Source organism: Sturnira hondurensis, unplaced genomic scaffold, assembly GCF_014824575.4.
Source record: "Sturnira hondurensis isolate 20B ecotype Veracruz unplaced genomic scaffold, ASM1482457v3 Scaffold0007578, whole genome shotgun sequence".
NCBI lineage: Eukaryota > Metazoa > Chordata > Mammalia > Chiroptera > Phyllostomidae > Sturnira > Sturnira hondurensis.
Window position 1 is genome coordinate 1,211,609 of NW_028080209.1, and position 16,450 is coordinate 1,228,058.

Sequence of the window (16,450 nt, forward strand, 5' to 3'; positions counted from 1 at the left end):
GTGTGGTTCCAATCTGCATGGTTGCCATGCCTGGGTTTAAATCCTGGTATAAATCTCCCTCTGCATCCCCATTTCCAACTCCTGCTAAAATCTGCTACATTCCTGCCAGCATTCCATTTTTCCAGCTTTTCTGGGCTGCCATAGTAAGTCCTGGCAGGCATGGCCCCATGGCACTGAGCAAACTATCTCCAAGCTCTCACACAGGACCCATAACCAGGGGGAGCTGCCTCCCAGTTACCCCATGCGTCAAAGTCACTCCCTTCTCCCTGGCTCAAAGTTTGGGCACAGCTACTTAACATACTATGAAACTAACCAAAAATTAAAGATATGTCAAATGACCATTTTTGCAGTTATTTGCAAAACTGTTGATATGCAAAATAATTCTCAATGGCCCTGCTCCATGTGTCCCATCCCCCAGTTCAGACTTGTGGGGGTGAGGGTATCCTACTTTTAATATTTCCTGGACACCCAGAGTTCTGTACCCTGTTACAAATCTTTCTGGGGGAGGGCCCTGGCTATACCCCATTACACTACCATCTGGCAGGCTCAATGCCCCCACATCCTTTACAACCCAGTAGTGTGATGGTCACCTTTTTAAACATATCCAGCATGGTGAACATGAGTCAGAAGTTGGATTTTGCCAATTTTCTGGCCCCTAACCTCCAGGAAACTCTGGTAACTCCATTCTCTGCCTCTGTCTCCCCCACCCTCAACACACACATGGGATTATGAACATCTGTTCTGGCTAGATTGAACTAAACCCCTATTTTATGTTTTTTTTTTTTTTAAAGAAGCCATTTAGACTGCATCCTGTCTCTCTCTCACCCTCCCAAAGGAAGAGAAGAATGATCATCAATGGCCATTAGCAGTTGCAAAAGCAACACCAAAGCCTGCATCATGCTCAGGAGAGAATGCTGTGCCTCATCCCTGTGGTTTCGGGTGCTCTCCACGTTCAGAGAAGCTTCTGTAGTAACAACTACAGAAATGGTCCCTGAAAGTATAATCTTTGCAAGTGTGTTTGGTTGGGGACATTTGTGTCTGAGGCATGTACAACTAGAGCATGATATGGTGGTGTCATCATTTTAATTACCTAATAAATTAATTTTAATTTATTTTAATGCTATTCGGATGGTTAGGTAATAAAAACTTGTTCAAAACAATTTACTGAGTGGTTTTGCCAAAGTAGGATTTTCTTGAATTAAAGGATTTAGTTGGACACTCAGTGACGTAAAACACACTCTTCAGAGGAGGTGAAACAGCAACACATGCACGTCGTGTGGGGTGGGGGCAAGGGGCAGTGGGCGCAGGGCAGGGCAGGTGCTTATACTGACACTGCACCACTGAGCGGCTGCCACCTGAACGTGCTCTTGTCCCATGGCTGCCCTGCTCCAGTGCAGTGGCACCAGACTGAAGACCTTTGGTGGAAAAAAACTATTGTACAATTTCAGAAACACAAAACATAAGGGCATTTTGAGGAGAATTTAACTTCCTTAACACATGCAGAACCCATCTGCTTCCCTGTACCCCGCCCCCCCCCCCGCCCCCCGCAGGTTGCTGCCCTGTTCTGTCACTCCTAACTTCTGGGTCTCAGATTTCAGCCTCTCCTGGACGTCTGGGTTTAGATTTTGGAAACTTCCTCCTGGCAGAATAGAATGGGAGAGGCCAGGCTAGACACAGGCCCGGATCTTTTGGGGCTCTCCGTGCCTTATAGGACAGCGTCTCAACTCCTTTGTTATGGGGGTAGAGTCCACAGCCCCTGCCAGGGCCCCACTGCCTTCCTCACAGCTGCAGAACCACTGTTTCTTTCAAGACCCTCACATTGGCCTCAAAACACCGCAAAGGGAAGGTGCGCCCAGAGGCCCCGCCCACAAGAGGACACGCCTGCGTGCTCGAGGAAGCGGGGGCCATCTTGGACTCGGGCAGCCTGCCCAACCTACGCTGTCTTCGGAGGCTGTAGTTGGTGGCGCCGCAGCTTCGTGCAAGGGTAGCGAGACCAGACGGACAACCCCCTCCCCACCTAACTTCTTGGCTGACCTGTGCTCCAGCGCTCACCACTCCGGCTTCCGTGTAAAAACCTCAGATCAGTATTATGGGTGGCAAGCACTAGCTACTGGTGCCTGAGATCCCCTCCCCCCAGGTCGCTAGCTATAACTGATTGGGAGATGATAAGTTCTCAGTATGAAGCTCCCATACATAGTGTTTCGTAAATGTCTGGGGTTTTCTTGCAGGAAATTGCGTGGTGCCTTGTAGCCACCACCCTTCCAGCCACCATTGCTGTGGGAGAGGGGAAGGGAGGGCCCTCTCCATGACTGCATCTGTCTGATGACTCTTTGAAGGCCAAGTTGGATGGGCTTGGGATTGGCAAGACTCCCTCAGGAATGAAAGTGAAGCACCTGGGTCCTTTAGGACTTGCATGTTACCATTTTGAATGGGTATCAGAAACAGACTAGGATGCCCCGGACTGGAAAGACTGTAGATTGTGGAACATTTAAACACCCCCATGCTTGTTATTTTTACCAACTCTGGCTACCTCCCCATTGGGACTCCCATGCAGCACAAAGGTGCTAGAACGAAGAGCTGTGTGTGTGCTAGCTTGGGGACATGGGGAAACAGGAGCCAAGTATGGGTGGTGGCCCCAGGAAGGGTGAGGAATTCAATCCAGGCCTGAGGTGTCCTGTGGGGGTCCCCAGACAGGTGCAGCTGCTTCACCAGCTCCACAGCCAGAGGCCACTGGTTCGGGGTTCCCCAACCTCTCGTAGAGGGTAGAAAACTTACCTGGAACTCAGATGGCAGAAGTGGCTAGAAAAGGGGCTAGAGAGTGGGGAGGGCCCAAGGCATTCTAGGGGTGTAGAGAACCACAACCAGCCCTTTATGGGATTCTGGAAGCCTAAGATGAGACCTTATTCAGTAATAAACCAGGTGAATGCCAGGTATGCCCAGGTTCCCTTCAGTTCATCTTGATGGAAAGAGGGGTCGTCAAGGATACAAAAATTACCGGTAGGAATGGGGGGATGGCAGTTTATTTTCACTCTCAAAGGGTGGGGGTGGCCAGTGGGCTCCCTGCATTTGGCTTAATCAGCAACTTCTCTTCCCAATTCCCTGGACTGTACAAGGTAGATGAGTTACTCCCTACCCACAGGAGGGGCTTAGGCCATGAGTATAGGGGATGGGGGTCTGGGGATAGAGGTCAAATATTCACAGTTCCCCTCCACACCCCCAGATTACACTGTGCCCAGCCCATGAGGGAGGATTCCAACCTTGGGGTTCCTAGTGATGTTAATAGCCCTTCTCTCACTCAGGAACCTCAAGGTGAGCTCACTAGCCCTTCCCTGACAATAACAAACCATAGCCCTAAACCCTGGAGTCTGCACAAGGCGGGGTCCTCAGCACTCCACTCTGCCAAGGCCTCTGCCATCCTTACATGGAGTGATGGGACAGGCAGCCTTCACTAGTAATGACAGCATCGGGAGCCAGTGGTGAGGGGAAGGGAGAGGACCAAGGACCTTAGGAGGCAGGTTTGGAGGCACCGGATGGATAAATTTAGACAGCTCCAGTCTGCACCCTCACTCCACACCTCAGACCCTGAATCCCTGAGAGTCCAACTGCCAAGGCAGTATGGGATGGGGGGACAGTCGAGCAGGTCCTTGTTCCCCAACCCCAGCCAGTCCTGTTCCTGGGGGACATGATGCTTTGGAAGGGCCAGGACTGGGCTCCAGGCCCAGCTCTAAAGCTCTGATCTCCCAGAACAGCCGAATGTGTTCCTGGGCAACACAGGGCAGGCCCACTAACCCCTGCACCTCAGACGTCCTGGCTTGGGGCAGAGTGGTAGAAATGGGGTGGGGGAGGTGTCCTTCTAAGGGTATTATAAAAAGCTAAAACCATTAAGGACTTCTTGGGGGAAAGTGCCTCCCAGCTTCTTCCTTCCTTAAAGTTATCATCCTCCCCAAAGCCCAGCAGACAGAGCTGAGCTCAGAGATGGGGCCCATTAGCACCATGAAATGTTGGGGTGCCCCTGAGGCCTGACTGACCCCTGAGCAGGGGCACTTCAAAACTGGAGTGCCCACTTGCTAAAGCTTCTGTATTCTTGAGGGGAAGTGGCAAGGGAAGAAGGCTTAGCTGAAGTCCAGGTAGGGGTCTCAGCTGGGACCCCAAAGAGCCCCTCCTGGGGTCATGACTTGAAGAATCTTCGTACCACAAACTGGCCCAACAGAACCACAGCCAGAACAACCAGCACGTTCCTGATAGGGCCGTTGGCCAAGTCCAGGGCTGCCACCTGCCAGGCGAGACAGAGTGGTCAGAGGAGCTGGCAGTGTATGCAGGCACCGAGGGACTGGAGGGGGTGGGAGGGGCTGGGACAGGGGCAGCCCCAGCAGCACACACAAGGCTGCCAGTGCTGGGCACTCACCCAGCCTCCCCTTTGCGCGATCCACCGGGCAATGCAGTGATGCCGCATGAAGTCGACCACGAAGTGGGTCACCTGTCCCAGGAAGCCAGTCAGTCCACGCTGGTAGACATACAAGGCCAGGCGGTAGCCAAAGCCTAAGAGAGCCACCACTCGGCCCCAGTTGATGCCACTCTCAAACAGGCTGCAGGCAGAGCATGGAGGCCATCAGTGGAAGCCCCCCAGGAGGCCCTTCAGCCTGCTTTCCCCTTCCCACCTCCTGTCCCCCCACCCCTCTCCCAGCTGGAAAGCAAAATGGCTTAGGTGTGAATCAGAGTGGCAGAGGCTGCCCCAGCCCGGCTGCTGTTTGAGAAGAGCCTGTGTCTCTGTGAAAGGAGAGAGCTTAGAGGGCACAGGAAGGGGCTGCTGCTGCCCTAGGGCCCCACTGCTAGGGGCGCAAAGGGCCCAGACAGGGCATGGTACAGAGAGAGCAGACGGAGGCAGCAGGGAGGTTACCTGTGGGCGTTGCTGCTGGCCTGGCAGCCTGAGGGACAGCAGAGACAAAAGGACAGAAGAGGAGGTTAGGACAAATCCTGGAATCACAGTGGGGTGGAGGGTGGCCTCTAAGGACATGGGCAGGATGTTTCATCTCTTCTAAGTCTACTGCCTAGTCCTGCTCTCAGCTCCAGCTGCAAATCTGCCCTGAGGCTGACCTCTCTGACCCTGATGGTAACACTAGCTAGCACCTTGTAGGTGTGGAGATTGTACTAAGCATATTTCCCCCATCTTAGAGAGGAGGAGAGAGAGAGCTAGAAAGTTTCACAAAGCCAGTAAGTGGCAAAGCTGAGCTATGACCCTGGTATTTGGTCTCTTTAACTACCACATCGCCTGCCTGTCCATGTGGCTACAGCATATGGAAGCCATTTCCGGGATCTGGTAGCAGGTGGCTGCCTTACCATCTCTGGTGTGAAATGTGGTTCTACATCAGAAGGACAGCTGTGTCCTAGCCGGGGTGGGGCTCGGGAACATCCCCATCCAGGGCCCTTCTGCAGTCCTGATCTAACCAGTCAAGTGCCCGGAGCCAGAGCTCACAGACTTTGAGTTCCTGTACCAGAGATGAGTCTGGGACCCAGTGAGCAAAGACCTGTGAGTTAACGCAGACATGGGACAGCAAACATGTCTCCTAACACTGACAGAGAAGCGTGTGTCTCCCATCAGTTGGGCAGGGCACAGCACAGTGGTGATGCACAGCAGAGAGGTAGTAGCCGGGGCTACCTGGAGGCGATCTTGGTGAAATACTCATAGGCGTTCTCTGCAGTCGGCTGCAGGCGATGCAGCATGGTCTGGAACTCCTCATCATAGCGCTGGTTGATGGCGTCCCCGATGAGGGCGAGCTGCCGACCCACCTGCCCCATTATGCTGGAGGAGCAGGAGGCAGCAGGTAAGTGACGGACAGTACTCAGGCCCGGGGCCCAGACTTACAGCTAGGGCTTCTGCCCGAAATGCCCCTGGCCTTGTGCACCCCTCCTTGGAGGTTCTGACAGTGTTCTCAGACACAAGGGCCAGGCCCAGGAACAGAGGTCCCTGTAGGGGTGGGAGCCCAAGATGAAAAAGGAACAACAAAAGAAAGGCAAGACCCTCCCTGCTCCCAGGTCTCCTAGCTCCCAGGATCTGCATGGTGACCACTGTGAACCTCCACCTCCCTGAAGACATCCCCGTGGGACTGCTGCTCACCTGGCAGGTTCTAGGGGCAAGGTGACCATCTCGGGGTCAGCAGGGGCAGCCGCCCCCTCAGCCTCCTGCTCCTGCTGATGGCGGTAAAAAACGTAGTTGTGGAAAACCTCCTCTGTGTCCCGGGCTACCTGCTCCTCTGAGGATCAAAGCCGGGAGTCAGGGAGGGAGCGTTGGACCTGGTGGCCCCATGGTGTGGATATGGTTACTCTCTCTCAAGGCCGTAGCTCTCCTTGCACCTTAGTTAACACCTAGTGCTTACTCTGCGTGAGTTAGTCCCGTTTAATCCTCATAACAGCCTTGTGAAGTAGGCGATACCCATGTTACATATGGGGAAACTGAGCCTCGGGGCAGAGCGGCAGGAATGTAACTTGCACAAGGTCACACAGCTAGAATGAGCGGTGGAGCCAGGATATAACCCCAGGTATTTGGGCCCTGAGTTTAACGTGCACAGGGGACCCAGCCCATACGACTTAGGGAATGTGGGGCCATAAACACTACATAGGAAAACAGTGACAGACCTGGGACTGAACCCAAAGTCCAGGGAACAGCCTGTGACTGCAAGATGCAGGCTTCTCTGATGGTCCCCTTGGAAGAAGGAACAGCAGCCAGCTTACTTCCTCCCCAAAGTCATAGCAATATTTTCCCTGTTGAACAGACCTGACTCCATGCTAAGCCAACTACTTCCTTATTCCTCCTGCTGGCCACTCCCCACTCTTCCTTCTGCTCACCCCCTCCCGCCCCCTGCCCACGCTGGGATGGCGCTGTGCCCAGTCTCTGCAGCAACCCTGGCCTGGGCTCCTCCCTGCTCCCAGGGCTTAAACTTGACCTCACTCTAGCCTGAGCCCAAAGGCCACTTGCATTGTGTGGGGAGATATTTTCTCCTATATCCAAGGTGAGCAAACTGAGGCAGGAGAGCCTGACCATAAGCTCTTCCTGGCCCTGTCCACTTCTGTTCTCTCTGCCTCACAGATAGCCCTGGTGGTCATGGGTGGGGTGAGGGGGCGGAAAGACCCTTACCTGAAGTGGAAGATGGGGCAGGCTCTTCACAACCCTGCCCGGGAGGGCCTGGTCCTTGCCCAGACGCCATTTTTCAGGTCTCAGGGGACAGCAGTGTTAGTCTGTGGGGATGAGTGAGAAGAGGCCGAGATGGGGACAAGCAGGGACCACTGACGAGAGGTTTCCACAGCCACATGGGAGTGAGGGGGCACAGTCCAAGTTTCAACTACTTGTATTTTACTGGCACCTCTTCAGGGGAGCCCAGGGGTAAGAAAAGCAAGGCAGCCAAGATTCACACCAGGGGACCTGCACCCTGGCATCCAGGGCCACAGCAGTGCCCTAGTGCTTCTCAAGTCCCATTTCACCTCACCCCTTGGAGCCTCCGGTACCCTGCCCAGCACATGTTTACCACTGACTTGCCACCTTCCAGCCAGTGACCCATGGAGGCCGGCCTCAAAGGTCCTGCTCCCCCTAGGCTGGTGAGAGTGCACCTGTTTTCCAACTCAGGCCTGTTAGTCACAACATTTCTGAGTGCCTATGGTATACTTCTACCACGTATTAGCACCCCCAGGGGCTGTCAGACAACAAAATCACACATTAACGTAGCAAGGTAAGCATTGTCATGCCCACTTCACAGCTGGGAGAAGCGAGGCACAGAGGGGTTACTGCCCAAGGCCACACGGCTGAGAACCAGGGAGTGAGGCTGGTTATCTGAATCTCCACGAGTCTGTATACTCAACTTTCATTTAAGACTTATTTTCCAGTTTGTGGATCTCAGAGGATGTTCTTTGCAGGGCAATTCTTCCTAGTTACAGCTGGCCTGTGCCTTCTCATTCTCACCTTGCAGTTAGCCGAGGAAGCCTCGGGGTCTTTTCCAGGCCCTCAGCCGGCCTCACACTGGTGCCCTCTTACCCCACACTTGCCCCCCTGCCCTGCGGGCCATGGCCCAGACCCGCTCTGTGCACCGGCAGCACCAGAGCAGTTCCTGGATGTGAGCTGTTTCACTTTCAGTTTCGCACCCCCTCATTTCCCCCCACCACCGAGCTGCTGCAGGGGTGCCCCTCCCTTCATTCCTGGGGAGGGTACACCCCAACCAGGCCAGGGAGAGCCACCCCTTCTCCCTGCGAGACAGGGATACCCTCCCTCACCCCCTTTCTCTCAGGCCAGGGCCATTTTTGAAAGTGCCCCACGGACTCTTTCAGAGCAGGTCGGGGAGGGCTAGACCACCCTGCACTCGGCTCTATACTCCTCCTTTCCCAGGGTGGGGCCTGGGAGAAGGCAGACCCTTTCTCCTCCATCCCTGGGCTCCTCAGAACAGGCCTTTTTGCCTGGCACACCCTCACCCATCCCCGTAGCTCTTTCTGGAAGATGCCCTTGTCTCTCCCCTGGTCCCCAAAACCCGGCACCCCAGGACAACAGGGCCAGAGGATGCTGACCACACAGGCAACTCCCTTTCCCATTACCCTGGGGATCACCGCCGGAGAGCGGGTGGAGCCTCACCACAGCCCCAGGGCCAGCAGCCTCCCCCAACCTGGTCCTGCCCCATCCAATTGGCAAGACTTCCTGGTAAGGGGAGCCTCCTGCACCTCACCTACTGGGCTTGCTGAGCTCAGAATGTTCCCCAGTGGAAGTGCCTGGTTGGGCTGCAGACCCAGTCTAGGGCTCCTGGGGCGGCAGGAAGTGCAGTTAAGAGTTCTCCTCAAGCCCTTGCTCGACCTTGGCTCTGTCCTCCATCCGCCTCCCCCAGACCGCTGAATGACTTGGTTCTTTGGCACTACATTCTCAGGTACCCAGGGCCGGGGCATGAGGAGCAGCCAGAGGGAGCCCTGGCTGGATCAGGCGCCCAGCAGGAGTTGGCGAAGGTGTCCGGGAAGCCTCCCCTTCCCCACCAGGCTCCCAGGGGGCTTCCTGCCCCGCCCCGAACCTGGGGTTGTCCTAGAGTTGCCGAGAATGGAGAGGATGGGCGGGACCCTCCCTGCTTACCTGCCCGGACCCTGGCCTAGGCCAGGGATGGCTCAGCGGGACCGAGGCTGGAGATACCAAGGGGCTGCTCCAGGGGTAGGTTCCCAGGCCCAGCTTCTCAGAACAGGTGTCAGTGAATTCCTGGTGTCTGGACTCAGCCTCTGCTCATCCCAGCAGGGCCTGGAGACCCAAGAGGCTTCGACGATCATAGAGGTGCTGGCAACTCCCGGCTCCGATCAGCTCCCTCTAGAGGAAGTTGCTCTTCGGCCGCCGGATGCGGATGTACGGTCTCCCAGCCAGGGGGTGGGCTCGGCTTGCCCCCGCCTCAACCCAAAGCCCGGCCTCCAAGTGACTCCTCCCCTACTGCTTTCCCACCCTTGATCGTCTTTTCTCCCTCCCATCAGTCAATACCAGTAAAAAAGCCCCAGTGGTGACGTTTCTTAAGCCCCACCAGTGCCGTGCACTTCAGCAAGCATTGTCTCATTGAATCTTCCCGAGGACCCTTGGAAGTGGTGCCCTCAACTTCACGCCCTGTACAGATAAACCAGCTGAGGCTCAGCTGGTTTAAGGCACTCTCCCAAAATCTGAGCGGGGTTTATAATCAACTCTGGAGGTTCCATGGGGAATAATAATACAAAATTGAGATTCAACATGCAACTAGGCATGTTGTGTACCAGGCACCTCAGTGGTCACTGGAGATAGAAATCCTGACGGTGATAGGCAGGCAAACAGACAAAAACACACTGAGGTCTGTGCTCCCACCTGGGCACATGCAGGCTGAGTGCTGGGAGGGGAGAGGGCGAGGAGGACGGATGGTGTCGAGCTGCCAGCAGTGGTTCTCAAGGACAGAAGCAGCCACAGCCTGGGGCGGGACCAGCCAGGTAGAGAGGATGGGCGGAGTCTTCAAGAGCCCTTTCTCCATTCTCCGGGCAGGGTGTGGGGCGGGCTGCCCCCAGCTCCCTCTTCCCCTCCCCATCCACACACTTCCTCACCACCTACTCCCAAACTGGCTCCCTATGCCTCCTCCCCTGCCTTATAAGCCTCCTGTCCTTTCTGCCCCTAATTAATCCCCCCACTATGTTCCCCCATCACTCCCCACCTCCCACCTGCCTGACCTTTGCCTTCTAGAACTCCTAGAAGTTTCCAACTGTTGCTTTTCATTTGAAAACTCATCCTGTTCTTAAGCAGTTGGTCTTGGGTGGAGTTGCTCCTCCAACCCCTGGATCGCAAATTTTGCGCCGCTCCTCCATGCTCCACTTTTTTCGTAGCCTGGTGGGGAGCAAGGGCAGCCCGAAGAGCTCTGACAAGGCCCTGTTGGGAGATCAGCAGTGCCCCTTGAGAGAGCTGGCTGCTGCGTCCTTAGTGACAGCCGGCCAGAGGGGAGTGGGGAAGAAGGATCCCAAGCTGCAAGCCTCAGTGCCCCACACCCTCACTATGGCCCTGCCACAGCACAGTCCCTCGGGGCTGGGGATGGGGGTTGGGGTCTTGGGCATCACAGCCCCAGGTGTAGAGGTAAAGTCGGTTCAGCCCAGAGAAAGCCTGGAGGTTCTAGGCAATCTGTCTGAGAAGGAGAGGGAGGAAGAGGAGGAGGAAGAGGCTGCAGAGGAGCCCTCCGGGGATACAGGGACCTCAGACAGGTGAGGGACTGGGCTGTGGGTGGTGGGAAGGGGCCTGGGGTAGAGGTATTAGAACAAAGCCTGGATGTAAGCTCGGGGAAGGGTATGGCAGAGCACCTACTGGGGTGATACCAGGAATGGGTCGAGGACTAGACCAGAGCACCTGGATGGGAAGAATGGACCAATCAAGGGTGAGGAGGCATCTGAAGATGGGGTGTGTGTGTGTGGAGGGGGACGAGGAACAGAGGAAGCAGAGATGAGGGTCCTCTCACAAATAAGGGGGTGTGGGAGGCTCCAAAAGGAAAAGGAGACCAGCTGGGGGTCAGAAAGGAGCGTGCCAGGGTGAGCTGGCTGCCACTGCTTCCCGGGTCCTTTCCTGGCCCCTCTCCACCCTGCCTTCCTTCCCCACTCTCTGCCTCCTGGTTCCCACCGCCAACACTCTACCTCCAGGATGAAGCCCCCAGAGGGAGCTCTGGGGAGCAGGAGAATAGAGGGGCTGAGCAGGGCCTGTGGGAGAGCCTTGGGGGTTGTGGGGGGTGTCAGGCCCCACCTGCCACTCCCATCTGGCTATGCTTTGGGATCAGGGCCCACTTTCCCCAAGCCCTGGAGGTGAAGCAGAGGGCCACAGGACCACTGGAGGTCAGCCCTGAGGTCTCCACCAGGGAGGAGAAGAAGGAGTGGCTGCTGGACGGTGAGTGTGGTGCCACAGATGGCGGGGGGGGGGGGGGGGGGGGCAGGGACCCACCACGCCNGGGGGGGGGGCAGGCGCCAGCCTCTCCCTCCAGGACTCTGCAGGGGCGTGGGGAATGCTGGAGGAAGGCTGCCTGGGGTCCAGCCCCAATGCCACTGTGCAGAATGGTGTGATGGTGGCAAATTGCTCAACCCTTTCGTGTCTTGGTTTTCTCATCCATTTAAATTAGAATGCAGTAGTACCTATCTCAGAAGACAGTAGCAAGGATTAAACGAAATGTCCTTTGCGAAGTACCCAGAACTGTACCTGGGCACTTCACAAATACCATCTGATAGGTATTTGCTAAAGAAAACCAGGAAAACTTACCCTCAGCTCAACTCTCCAGGGGTCCCTGCCCTGTTGGGCCTGGGCCTGGCCTGGCACCCCCCCCACCCCCGCCCCTGTTATTGCTATCGGATGGTTGGTGACACTGCTGTTCACAGGAGACCTCAGGCTGGCCTCTTTGAACGTGGGGGCAACTCCCTGGAACCACCTCCTCACCTTGTACAAGCAACTTCAGAAACTGGCCATGGCCAAGGTCTGTGGCGCCAAGCTGGGGTAGTAGTGGGGGAGGTCTGGGTGAGCCCCTCCCCACACCTGGCTGGGATATGTGGTGGGAGCAGTCGCCTTCCTTAACCTTTTGGGAGCTGTTCCCTCCTGCTTTTTGTTTTGCAAAGGGATGGGGCTGCAGGCTTGGGGCCTTTCTTACCTGCTCAGAAAGACACACTCTCAGTTTCCTATAAAGGAAGGCTCACCCCACAGGAGGAAGGTGAGGAAGAGGAAATGGAGGAAGAGGACAGCTCATTCCAGCTCTGTGTTCCAGGCATTGTCACCCTCCAGTCGCCATTGCAGAAGACATTTAGGTCAACTGATACAGTGGGTAAGTGCAGCGTCCTCACATCCTCTCCCAACATGCCCCAGGCCCAGGGAGTCCCAGTTTGGTATCTGTGCTTGGATGTAATACCAGTTCTTACCACTAGGTGGTACTATAGGACATAAGATGGCCTCTGGAGAAGGGGGCCAGGGTTTGGCTGGGCAGGAGGCCACACTCCGTCTGGCTAGGGTCCCCCTCCTTCAGGGTTTGGGAGACAGCAACGTGAAGGTTGTGACTGGGGCTGTGGCTCCTCAAGCACCACTCTTCCCCGGCCTGGAATTCTTTTTCAGTGTCCACCTCCCTCTGTGGTTTTCCCATCACATATGCACTGCTGTGACCAGAGGGTGTCCCTGAGGGCAGATGAGAGAATGGGGGATGGCGATAATGTAAAATCATTGTTGACATTCACATAGTCATTTCTATGGGCCATATCGTCCTCTAAGCACCTTTCACAAAATAACTTATTATGATTCTGAGGTAGGTCCTATTTACTCTCCAATTCACAGTGAGGAAACTAGACACAGCGAGTTAAGTAACTTGCCCAAGATCACACTGCTAGTAAGTAAAGTGGCAGAGCTGAGATTTGATCCCAGGCTGTTTGGATGGTTCTAGACCTATGCTTCTGAGTTGGTGGCTGGAGGGGGCGCAGATAACCTGCCCCTTGCATGCCGTCCCCAGGAGGTGATGAGACTCACACTCATGCTTTCAGATGGGAGCCCATGGAAAGTGAGTGTCTTGGGGAGGTGGTGTCTGTCTGGCTGCAGGGAATAGATGAAGAAAGCCCTACGGCTGGGGTGACAGGAGAGTGCTCAGGGCCAGCCAGGATGAGGTTTGGGGTGACAGGAGAGTGCGCAGGGCCAGCCACGATGAGGTTTGGAGAGCCAGTGCCGCCACCTCTTCCTGCAACCTCCAGCAAGCAGTTCGCTTCCCCTATTCCTGCCTGTCCCTTGCCCATCTCTCTGGCTCTCAGGCTTCATGGAGTCAGAGTTAGAGAAGCTTCTGGTAGTACAGCAGGAGTCCTGCCTCTGGAGGATGGGAGGCCACGAGGGCCAGGAGCCACTGATCCATCCCGAGATCTCCCCGGAGGAGGCAGGCATTGTGGACCACCAGGTGCGCTGTTCTGCCCGAGGACACCGGCAAAAGTGCGTCTGGAGACGGCCATCTCCACCAGCGCTGGCCTGGCTCCAGTCCCAGTCCCCTCCCCCTCTGCCTGGGTAGGGGAAGCAAAACCCCTTCTTGGGGGTGGTTCTCCTGAGGGCAGGACCATGATCCCGCACTCACACACACTTCTCCCACAGTCTGTTGGTCTTGCGTTTGTCCCGGAGTCCAAATGTCTACTTTTGAGGCTCAACTTTGCCATTTACTCGCTGTGTGGCCTGGGCAGGTCCTTTTCCATCTCTGGGCCTCAGTTTCCTCATCTGTACAATGAGGGGACTTGTCTAGGTGGCTTTAAGGCTTTCCAGTACATCTGTAACTCCCAAAATGTTGCTCATTGTTTATTTCCTCTCCCATTCACACCTGTACCTACGCTCACAAACACACACAGGTGCGGGGCAGTTACCCCGCTGGGTCATGCGCTGCTCTCCCTCCTGGACATCAGTGTTAAGTGTTATGCCTGTCCTAGCTTCTCTGACTGCCCATTGATGCATCTGTTGGTGTCCTTTCCGAGTTAATTCCTAGTCATTCATCAGCTCACTCCTTCACTCGGTGGACACGTGCCCAGTCGGTCTATTGGTTTACAAAAGGAAGGAGCACAGGATTCAGGGCCAGTCTTTAGTCCAAGTGCCTGCTCTGGCACTGGCTTGCTCTGTGACTTTGCATGTAGGCCTTGGCTCCTCTGCCTGTGAAGGGGGACTGCCAGGAGGGTCAGATGAGCTGGAGAATGCACACCCCTCACCTGCACAGGGAGGGCACTCCGGTATTAGGGACACAACGCCCTCTGCGTGGCTCTGACTTGCTTCTCGTTGTCCTGGGCCCACAGCCCCTGTCACAGGGCACCCCTCTGTGCCCTGCAGAGCAGGGCTGCGCTGTGGGCCCCTCACCCACACAGGCAGTCAGCTTTGGCAGGGCCCCACTGTTACCTTTCCTCCCTTTCTCCCCTCCAGAACCACCCCCTGAGCTAGTCTGCCCCTACCCGGGGGTTAGAGTCCTGGAGTAGCCTGAACAGCATTGGACAGAATTTCTGGGGGGTGACCAGTGGGGGTCCAGCTCGGTCCTTACTTGGGGGCCACAGCTGGCTCAGGAATATCTTCCTCCTGCGGGGGTTTCAGAGGTCTTGTCCTCACTACCATGCTCCACTCTCTCCTTGTCCACCCTCAGGGACATCAAGCTGATGGGGAAGGAAGCCACCACCCAGCCTGTGGGGAATGCTGGGGACCTGGGAGAGAGGCACTGAGGCAGCTGAAGCACCACCCTAGGCTGGAGAGAAGGGTGCAGAGCCCCCCTGGTGTGGTGTATAGCCCAGAGGTGAGGACAGGGGGGGGCTGGCTGGGGTGCTGGACTTTTGAGGCTTTGAAGGAACACCCCAAGTTGGAGAGAGAAAGTTCCCTCCATTTTGTTAGAGGGAGGTGGACCAGAGTCAGGGGTCTGGGTCAGCTGCGGGGACATGGTAGAAGGTCTGGAAAAAGTGGGCCCAGGGTGCTTGTCTCTGCGGGGTGGGTGGGGAGGTTCTGGGCTGCAGAGCCAGGACCGGAAAGCCCGAAGACGCTGAGGCATTTTCCTCCACCCACTTCTGCCCCCAGCACCTGCTCCTTGAGGAGATGGATGAGATGGGAAACTGGCCTCCAGAGTGAAGCTGGTGCTGGCCCGAGTCTCCCCTGCCCCCGTCCCTGGAACCTGCACAGGGACATAGCCCCTCTTTTTAGGGAATATCCAAGGAGTTCCAGGACCAGGGGGTCTTGGGATAAGTGGTGTCCATGCGTCTGCAGGGTGGGCCTGCCCAGCAGATTGTCCCCACCAATCAGACTCAGGCCTGTGATGTTATTAATAAAGCCCTGTTTGACTCTGGCCTCCTTGGCTGTCTGCCTGTGGGTCCTGCCCCTCATCTTCAACCGTGAACAAGCTCAGTTCGTCTGGGCTCTCAGTCTAGTCCCCAGTCTGCACCTCTGGGGCTGCAGAGCCCTGGGCTCCAGTGGGGGCAGTGGGGCATCTGAGCAGGAGGACTGGAGATGCGCACATCTGACCAGGGATGGGAAGGCCCCCGGCCCAGACCTGTCCCCGTCAGCAGGAGCAACCCTGACTTCCCTCGGCCTAAGTTCCCAGGCCCGGCTTGTGGCCTCACAGGGAGGATCCGGTAATTCTCCAGCAGGAAGTTCCTGCCCAGCCAGCACAGGGACAAAGCCAGGAAAGCAGCCCTGGGACCATGGGGACTGCCTCAGGCGCTGGGCTGGGGGCAGGCGACGGGTCCCTGGGGCCAATGCAGGGGCAGCAAGCAGGCCCTGTCTTACTGCCCCTGGTTGCAGCCCGCCTTCCCATGCTCAGCGCCAGGTGCCCTGCACATGGTGGGCAAAGGAGGTCCAGACATCTAGAAGGCCAGGTAGCAAGGTTGGGCTTGAGCTGGGGGCTCACGAAGCTGTGACCTTACTGTCCATGAAAGGGCACACCCTCATACCAGTGATCCAGTGGGAGGCAGGGCCAGCCCACTTTGCACTCTGTATGGTGCTGTGGGCTCGGGTAGAACCAGGGTTCCTCCCTTCCCTGGACAGGTCCAGCCTCTGAGGCTGTAGCATACGGGAGAGAGGGATCTCACGTTGCCCCCCTCCCCCAGCTCTTCTCAAAACCCACAACTGCTGTTTACAGACGCTGTGTGGCCTTCTCTGTGGCCCACTCTGTGTCTAGCCTGGGGCCTGTTGCTGAGCTGAAGTTCAGTGTCAGAACAGACGTGGCGGCCTCTCTTAATCACATGATTAAGGCATGTGCTTAGAGGAGGGGGAGGGAGACTACAGTGACTGGCCTGTCCCCACTCAGCCCAGGGAAAGGTGATGTCCCTGCCTCCCATCCCCCACCCTTGGAGAGAGCAGGTGGCCCACAAGTGGGATGGGGGCTTTCTGCTGTGCTTCCTGGCCACAGCACCTGGAATCCCTGACTCAGGCTCTCAGCTGGAGGCTGGTGGAAGGGCCCATGCAGACTGCCGTCCTGAGTCAGACAGGAAACGGCCT

At 56.4% G+C, this 16,450-nt stretch overlaps 2 protein-coding genes and 1 non-coding gene across 4 annotated transcripts; 1 reads left to right on the forward strand and 2 right to left on the reverse strand.

Moving 5' to 3' along the window:
• Nucleotides 1-793: 793 nt before the first annotated feature.
• On the reverse strand, nucleotides 794-1,007 carry LOC118991562 (small nucleolar RNA U3). Its single transcript, XR_005067443.1, has one exon. It is a non-coding gene; the product is annotated as a small nucleolar RNA U3 (small nucleolar RNA).
• A 1,997-nt stretch (nucleotides 1,008-3,004) lies between these two features.
• BAK1 (BCL2 antagonist/killer 1) lies at nucleotides 3,005-9,317 on the reverse strand. Its single transcript, XM_037052777.1, has 6 exons — nucleotides 9,095-9,317; nucleotides 7,133-7,233; nucleotides 6,116-6,251; nucleotides 5,657-5,800; nucleotides 4,406-4,586; nucleotides 3,005-4,273 (listed from the first exon to the last, which is right to left on the reverse strand). The coding sequence occupies exons 2-6, from the start codon at nucleotides 7,200-7,202 to the stop codon at nucleotides 4,169-4,171; spliced, it is 636 nt and encodes a 211-aa protein (XP_036908672.1). The 5' UTR covers nucleotides 7,203-7,233; nucleotides 9,095-9,317; the 3' UTR covers nucleotides 3,005-4,168.
• A 22-nt stretch (nucleotides 9,318-9,339) lies between these two features.
• Nucleotides 9,340-15,299, forward strand: LOC118991498 (gametogenetin-binding protein 1-like). 2 transcript variants are annotated; one of them, XM_037052775.1, is made up of 7 exons: nucleotides 9,340-10,710; nucleotides 11,274-11,380; nucleotides 11,863-11,957; nucleotides 12,182-12,299; nucleotides 13,264-13,403; nucleotides 14,613-14,759; nucleotides 15,035-15,299. In XM_037052775.1, the coding sequence occupies exons 1-7, from the start codon at nucleotides 10,322-10,324 to the stop codon at nucleotides 15,083-15,085; spliced, it is 1,047 nt and encodes a 348-aa protein (XP_036908670.1). In that variant the 5' UTR covers nucleotides 9,340-10,321; the 3' UTR covers nucleotides 15,086-15,299. The 2 variants fall into 2 exon arrangements, with proteins under 2 accessions (XP_036908670.1, XP_036908671.1); XM_037052776.1 differs by lacking the exon at nucleotides 13,264-13,403 and having other exon boundaries at nucleotides 12,153-12,299.
• The last annotated feature ends 1,151 nt before the right edge of the window (nucleotides 15,300-16,450 follow it).

What these genes read in the sequence shown, in the direction of transcription:
- BAK1 (XM_037052777.1), bottom strand. Translation starts at nt 7,202, where the DNA reads ATGGCGTCTGGGCAAGGACCAGGCCCTCCCGGGCAGGGTTGTGAAGAG. An exon ending in TGCCCCATCTTCCACTTCAG is followed by an intron (nt 6,252 to 7,132) that starts GTAAGGGTCTTT and finishes TTTGATCCTCAG; the next exon opens with AGGAGCAGGTAGCCCGGGAC. An exon ending in TTCACCAAGATCGCCTCCAG is followed by an intron (nt 4,587 to 5,656) that starts GTAGCCCCGGCT and finishes CTCTGCCTGCAG; the next exon opens with CCTGTTTGAGAGTGGCATCA.
- LOC118991498 (XM_037052775.1), top strand. Translation starts at nt 10,322, where the DNA reads ATGCTCCACTTTTTTCGTAGCCTGGTGGGGAGCAAGGGCAGCCCGAAG. An exon ending in GATACAGGGACCTCAGACAG is followed by an intron (nt 10,711 to 11,273) that starts GTGAGGGACTGG and finishes CTTTGGGATCAG; the next exon opens with GGCCCACTTTCCCCAAGCCC. An exon ending in CAGGCATTGTGGACCACCAG is followed by an intron (nt 13,404 to 14,612) that starts GTGCGCTGTTCT and finishes GTCCACCCTCAG; the next exon opens with GGACATCAAGCTGATGGGGA.